A 7,421-nucleotide genomic window follows, 5' to 3' on the forward strand; every position below is an offset into this window, starting at 1 on the left:
AAGAAAATCTGGTTTAGAACCAGGGATTCGAGCCATAAACACAAGATAATAGTACTTACAAACGGAGATGACCATAGGTGGATTCTTAAACGGTTTCGAACATAATCTGGGTTGGATCTCTTCGAGATCCCTTCATGAATCAACAAGATCGAACAACCAGAAGAGGTAAGAGGCCGGTAGGGGCCTCAAATCACCAGGGAACCGCATGGAACGGGTAATAATCGAAGGGTTTGGGGGAAAATTTAGGTGACGGCGCTAGGGTTAGGGTTAGTTTCAGAGAGAACTCGAGAAGAAGGGGATCTAAGGGCAGCTGATTGTAACAAATGAATAGGGTTAGGGGTGATTTGAGTTAAAAGTGGAAAGAATGAACGGGGGCCGTTGATCTCATAGATCAACGTCCAAGATTAGAGGGGTTTGGGGCCGGATAGAAGTCTTTAGGTTTGGGCTGGGGTAATTTGGGCCTGGGTTTAATTAAATTGGATTTGGGGGGGGGGGGGGGGGGTCCAGGTTTTGGGTATAAATAGGGGCTATTTGTTAAATACCCATTTTCCTAAATAAAATAATTTAAAAAATAGCTAATTAAATGATAAAAAATGGTTTTCATGCATGAAGGTGATTGAAAATAATTACTTAATATTATAAAAATTTAAAAGTTATTTTTTATACGGGTAATGTAGTTATGCATATGTATAGGCTATTGTTGCAAAACATGCAATTAAAGTCCAAAAATGCAAATGTGATTGTAAAAAATGCAATTAAAATATTTGAACACTTATATGAGCCTAAATGATGAATTTAGATGATTAAATCATCATAAAGTAATATGAAGGATGATTTTTGAATATTATTATAATAATAAATGCAAAAATAAATTGATTTAAGGCCCTTAAAATTATAGAAAAAATCGTAGAAACAATTGTGCATGTATACACAATATTTTGAAAGTATGCATGCATATTTAAAAATATATGAGGGAAAAATTGGATATCAACATGTATACACACTCAGGAACCCCTCTACGTAAGTTGGGATGTCCTCCTCACGAGAAGGTATTTGCAGAACGACCTTCTCTTCCCATTTACACTCTCTCCTCATAGCATCGAGGTGTTTTTTCTCAATTGACCTTATGTATCTCGATGCATTCTCTCGACGGGCGGGGACGTCGGGAGGGTTCTCGACTATAAAGTCCTTTTTCAAGGAAAAATTGTTCGGTTACAGATCTCATGAAAGCGCCGGCGGTTTACCCACCGGCCGGACGGGAAGTAGAAGTGGAGGTTCCTTCTTTCTGAGGAACGGACTTGGAAGTTTTTGCCATCGGTTCTTTGGAAAAAAAAGGAAGAAATGAATAAATCGGCGAGGTTTTGAGCTAATACGGCGGAGGAACCAGTGGTGAAAAGGAAACGTATAGAGGAAAATAGGTGTTGCAAGGTGGAAAAGTTCTTAATGAGAAGAGAAAACAAGTATATATAGAGGAAGGCTGCGACGGTTCATTAATATTGATGGCCGACCGGCTCTGACGTGCATTTAATCGAGCTCGAGGTCCCCGTTGCTCTAACAACACTGGTTTGGTTCATCAATTCTTCTTACTTAAGCCTAATATTACTTGTATATTTACTAGTATTGGAATAAATCACATATCTTTAAAACCACAAATCACCTTTAATTGTTACTCACATTTTTCTAGGGAAACACACTTACTTGGGATTGCTTGCAAGTAAATTTGCTAGTCTCCCGTTGTGTGATTGACACTGATTTTTTTATACAGTAGTTGGGAGAAGTATGATTAAATTGTACCATCACAAAGTTATCCTCTCTATCTATCTGCTCTATAAACACTCTGCATGATTTAATTGTTAAATATATATTATTGTGGTTTGCTTATATTATCATTAATTATCTAATCACAAAGCACATGATAGTGACAACTCCCATATGAAGTGTTTGTTGCATCTCAAGTTCGTTTTCTTGGTCGGCCATTTTGTAAACTTGAGGATGATAACAGGAAGCTGCTTTGGTACTAAGGAAGCATTGGATGCTTTAGAAAAAAAGGCTATTAGCTCAAAACATGTTGCTAATGTATATTTTAATTATATGATACATGGAATCTTGAAAAATTAGAAACATCTTCCATTAGTTAACTCCTACTATACATGTGATCCAAGTTTTTCCGGCTAAATGGGCGGGTTTTGCTGGATTTATAACAAAGAAAATGAACTATCTCCAAGTTTGGTCCCCTCTCTGGTCCACAGGGCTAGGGTGGCTACAATAAGCAATGGGATCTTAATTCTCATTGATTCTAACATATGAAGAGACAAAATTGAGGGCAGTCCTCCTAATTCAATAACTCACAAAATTCAACTATCTGATGTTGGCCTTGACCTAAGCATAATCATTAATTTTTATGCAGTTTCCACAGTGCACATGTCAATTTTTTCTTTTCCCAACAAACAATTTGTTGAGAGTTTCAACGTGCAAGAAGATGGTAGTTCCAATTTTATGTATAAATACACCAACACGAAGGTATTACCTTCAAAATTGAGTCCAAAAGTTGAAGAAAAATGGATAACCCAATTCCACCATTGACTAAAAAATTGGACGGCAAAATTGCCATTATCACCGGAGGAGCAAGTGGAATCGGCGAAGCTACGGCTCGTCTCTTTGCTCAACATGGAGCTAAAGTTGTGATTGCTGACATCCAAGAAGAAAAGGGTCGATCAGTAGCTGAATCCATCGGCTCCAGTCACTGCAGTTTCATCAAATGCGACGTCACAGACGAGCAACAGGTCCAATCCTTGGTACAATCAACGGTGGAGATTCATGGTCGGGTCGATATCATGTTCAGCAATGCTGGAATTGCAAGCACCAACGACCACGAACAAGACATCCTAGGTTTTAACCTCGATGCATTAGACAGCCTATTCGCGATCAACGTTAGGGGATCGGTAGCGTGTGTGAAGCATGCGGCGAAGGCCATGGTGGAGGGCGGAGTACAAGGGAAGATAATATGCACGGGGAGCGTGACGGCGACGATGGGAGTAACCAAGCAAATAGATTACGCAATGTCGAAGCACGCAATTCTAGGATTGGTGAAATGTGCAAGTAAAGGACTGGGTAAGTACGGTATACGTGTGAACTGTGTTTCTCCTGCGGCAGTGGCAACACCTTTGTTAGAGAAATCGATGAAGATGAGTGTAGAGGAGATAGAGAAACTGTTTGATTCCTTCAATTGCTTGAAAACTGGGGCGGCTATAAAAGCTTCTAATGTAGCAGATGCTGTATTATTTTTGGCTTCGGACGACTCACAGTTTGTAACCGGCCATAATTTGGTTGTAGACGGAGGTTTTCATCCTCCTGCGTGATTCTTGCTCGGGCTTAGGCTTGGGCTCTAGTGGTGGTTTTCATGCCAGTTTAACTTTGGGCTTAGATTTCCTCTTGTATCTTTGTTGGGCTCATGGGCTTGGGTTTGTAAATCTGTGTATTCCAAAATAAGAGAAAGTGAATATGGGGGGTTTTTTTTTTATTGAATATGATTTCTGTTCAGAAATTTTAAGCTAGAAGTGATGTCCTTTTAGGGGCAGCGTGGTGGCCAAAATTATACAATTCCGATCGAAGCAGTGTAGTACAAATTTTGGTTAAATTGAGTTTCCTCTCCTTCTCCTTCTATTTAAATTAAAAGGAACTCCTACAATTACGGAAAAGTATATTTAAAGAGCAAAATTAATGAAAGATAAATAGGGAAAAACGAAAGATAAATAGAATATAGGAGCAATCATGAATCATAAGGTAGTGCTTATACAAAGAGGGAACTAGAGACAAATACTAATGCAATATTGAAGAACCTCTACCTTTTGTTTTTCTTTGCATTTTTTATTCTGATGTTGTGGTTACTGTTTAACCAAAAATTAGATTTTAGGTCAAAGCTTGAATTTAGGAGAATACGGGTTACTAATAATTGGAAAAGAGTATATAAAGAAAGAAATTTGTGAACAATATAATCAGAAAGCAAATAAATCAAAGTATATTCCAATAGTGTTTTTTTTTCTCTGTCTCTACAATCGTTTGTGACTTTCCCTTTTATAGCCATTTTGGGAATACAGACTTTACCATTGTCATAATAAGACAATTATGGGCAATTAATGACTTTAAATGTTACGTTATGCAATCATATATGTTAAATACATATTCTCTAACGTTTCCAGTATTTAATACTCATTAAATGTTGTATCTGGGCTCTTTTTTACTGTCAGATTCATTCCTTTGACTCTTCATGATCTTTGACCTTTAAATGTCTTGAATAGGTACGCGCGTTTGAATTACTTGTATGACCGCTCGTGCCTTCTCCATTTAACTTGTTCGTATCTGTCATTACTCGTATCTGTTGTTGCTCGTATCTGTTAACCAACCTTAATTCTTTGACTGTTTGACCAGTCTACGTGTCATAACACGTCACCTCCAATATGCAGAGTAAATTTTTCCCAATACAGATAGTCCCCCCACTTTCCATTTATTCGTCAGTTGAATATTTGGGAAGTGGATTTCATAAAAGGAGAATTTTTGTCATCATTAATGTTGTGACAAGATTGACGCTTCAATGGTCACATCTATTTAATGTTCTTCACATGTGTCAACTCCTTATTGATTCTGCAACTTGCACCCCTTTTTAAGGTCCTTTTTTACTGCTCCACTATTCATGAAGTTCCAGTTACCATTATTGTGACCCTTCCATTACTGCGTTTTCACTTTTTGACAATTACCTATCAATACAGTTTTACCTTTTAACTTCTTCCACACAAAACTTTTTCTCTCGAACACTTAAACTGTGCAAATCTCTGTTTACTTCTTCTTCTTCTTCCTCATCATGTCTTCTTCGAACCCTAACCCTAAGAGAGTTCCTATTTTAGACAATTTTTCCAATGCCCCTGTTAGACATAAAAGGGGCGGGAGACTTCGTAGCTTAGGATCCTCTCGTGGTGGCGGTTCTGCCATGCCTTCTCCTAGCCCTGGTTCTTCCTCTAGAACTAGAGGTTCTTTTACCCAAAAATCATCTTCCAAGAGCAAGGAGGCCTCTGAACCATTACAGGAGCCCTTGGTAGAAGAGATAGTCCCTAACGATTTATCTTTTCACCACGATAGACAATCACTTCAAACCCAAGTTTCTGGTCTAGATCGTGCTGATGCTTACCCTACTTTGATTACAGAGATTTTAGCTCCCATAGTCCGCAAAGATTGTCACTGGACTAATGATTTTCCCATTGTAATCCCCAATCCAAATCAAAGAATTACCTCCTATATGACTGGTCTTTCTTTTGTTTACACATACCCTTTTACTATTGGTTTTAAACCAGCTATTGACCCAGTGATTCTTGATTTATGTCGCTTCTTCAAAGTTTGTTTAGCACAGATTGGCCCGCTGGTATGGAGGGTTGTCGCTTGTTTAAGGCATCTGGCCAATTTGGCAAACGTTAATTTCACCTTTCCTCACCTAATTCATCTATACTCCCCTAGACTCTTTCGTAATGACGTCTTTACCTTAGTGGCTAGGAGTAAGAGGGTTTTGGTGAGCCTAGAATATGATAAGGATCGTGGCTGGTATGCCCGATTTGTTGCTGCTCCCATAGTTGGTTTAGTGGGTGAACAAAACGTTCCCTTCCCTGAGAAGTGGAACTTTGCACGTAAGTCTTTCATCTCTCTCGTATCTCTTTCCTTCGAGTTTACCAATTTCTTTAACTTTGTTTCCCTCTTTTTTTTAGCAACCATGGGAGTTGTGGAGAACATTCCCAATTTTCGTAGTTGGGTAGATAAACTGTTGAAGATCGCGCCTATGGAGGCTAGGTCTTGGAAATTTATTTCCAATCGTCATGGTTGGAAAGTAAAGACTCACGGTATGAGTTTTTGTCTTTCTCATATGTAAAAGTTTTTTCCCTTTATTGCTTTAACTTTCAACCTTCTCTTTGTCAGGTTTTGCTATTCGAGGTGTTACTGCTGAAGCAGTTGTGGCCTCTCGTTTAGGAACCCAACTTTCCTTAGAAAGTGCTCAGGATATTCTTCTGAAAAGGAAAACCACAGACGATGATAGCTCCGACTAAGAAGAGGAGGATGGTTCCTTGGTGACAAGGCCAAGAGTTAGGAGACGTATCGTCTCTGACGAAGCTAAAGTTTCTCATCACCTTTCTCCTATCGGGCCTGTTAATCTTGTCTCTAATGATGACGTTGCCACCCCTCATGACACTCATGAGTCGATTAACCATCTTTTTGTTAGTGGTTTTGAGAGTGGTGGATTAGGACCCGTTTTGGATGAACTTCCCCTATCTTCTTCTTCAACTCCCATATCTTCAGTTCATTCTCTTCCTTCTTCTGTTGTGCCTTTGGTTCCTTCTTTACCTGTTCCATCTGCTTCCGAACTTCCCTCTGCTGTTTTTACTTCTTCTACCGCTCCTCCTTCTACTGTCCATAATGCAGAAGTGGGTTCTACAAGTAGAAGGATTGCTATGAGGAGCGTGACTATCGAAGTTCCTGCTAACAACAGCCTTTTGAGGAAATCCGGTCAGGCAGATGTTTGGCTTGAACCTTTAATAGGCCCAATTGAGAAAGAAAAACTAAATAGCCATAGCTGTCTGACTCTGATGAACGACATAGTTCATTCCACCTTGAAGGTATGTCCCTTCTTTCTTTAATTTGCCAGAATTTTTCTAGAATTCTAATTTTTCTTCCCTTATCATTTTCAGGCCAACCTTATTGGTACAGAGCTGATGAGCAGAGTTTCTTTATTAGAGAAGGTGGCACATGACTCTGAAAAGGCTGTTCTTGATTCAGAGAGGGAAGCTCGTGACTTTCAGTTGGAAGCAGCTAATTGGAAGGAACAATTTGATAGTGCTCAAATTACTATAGAAGATTTGCAAGAGAACAAAAATAACCTGGAACAGCAGATAAGAGCATTAACTTTAGAGCTTGTGGTTGTCAAGGCTTCTTCAAGTCAGGCAGAGAAAGAAAGAGAGCGTCTCGAGTCTTCTTTCTCGAAACAATTATCTAAGGCAAGTGAAGAGATTAGAGAGCTGAAGCTCTTTCAAGTCAAAAAGAGTTTATGCTGAAGATTTGATACAAAATTTGACTCAGACCCAAGAGATCTGCGAACTTCTGAAGACAAGGTGCAAGCCTTGGAAAAAATCTCATGCCTCTACAATGTATTTCCCTCACTTACATAACTCCGGTTTGAGAAGTCGGAGGCATTTCTTGTAAGGGTACCACGAAATTTTTTACGATAAAGGTTCCCCCGTTATTAACACAGTAGCAGCAGCCTTTTTTCGAAGTGATCGCTTGGTTCTTGTCATCAGGTGACGGTACCATTATGTAAAAAAACAATAATTTTCGTTTCTCCCAATCCCAAGTCTAAATTATTAAAATTTACCTCATTCTTATCAGGT

The 7,421-nt window shown here is 39.0% G+C and overlaps 1 protein-coding gene across 1 annotated transcript; it reads left to right on the forward strand.

Moving 5' to 3' along the window:
- Positions 1–2,253: 2,253 nt before the first annotated feature.
- On the forward strand, positions 2,254–3,651 carry LOC109216376 (short-chain dehydrogenase reductase 3b-like). Its single transcript, XM_019380525.1, has one exon. The coding sequence runs from the start codon at positions 2,559–2,561 to the stop codon at positions 3,357–3,359; it is 801 nt and encodes a 266-aa protein (XP_019236070.1). The 5' UTR covers positions 2,254–2,558; the 3' UTR covers positions 3,360–3,651.
- The last annotated feature ends 3,770 nt before the right edge of the window (positions 3,652–7,421 follow it).

Source organism: Nicotiana attenuata, unplaced genomic scaffold, assembly GCF_001879085.1.
Source record: "Nicotiana attenuata strain UT unplaced genomic scaffold, NIATTr2, whole genome shotgun sequence".
Taxonomy (NCBI): domain Eukaryota; kingdom Viridiplantae; phylum Streptophyta; class Magnoliopsida; order Solanales; family Solanaceae; genus Nicotiana; species Nicotiana attenuata.

What these genes read in the sequence shown, in the direction of transcription:
- LOC109216376 (XM_019380525.1), top strand. Translation starts at nt 2,559, where the DNA reads ATGGATAACCCAATTCCACCATTGACTAAAAAATTGGACGGCAAAATT.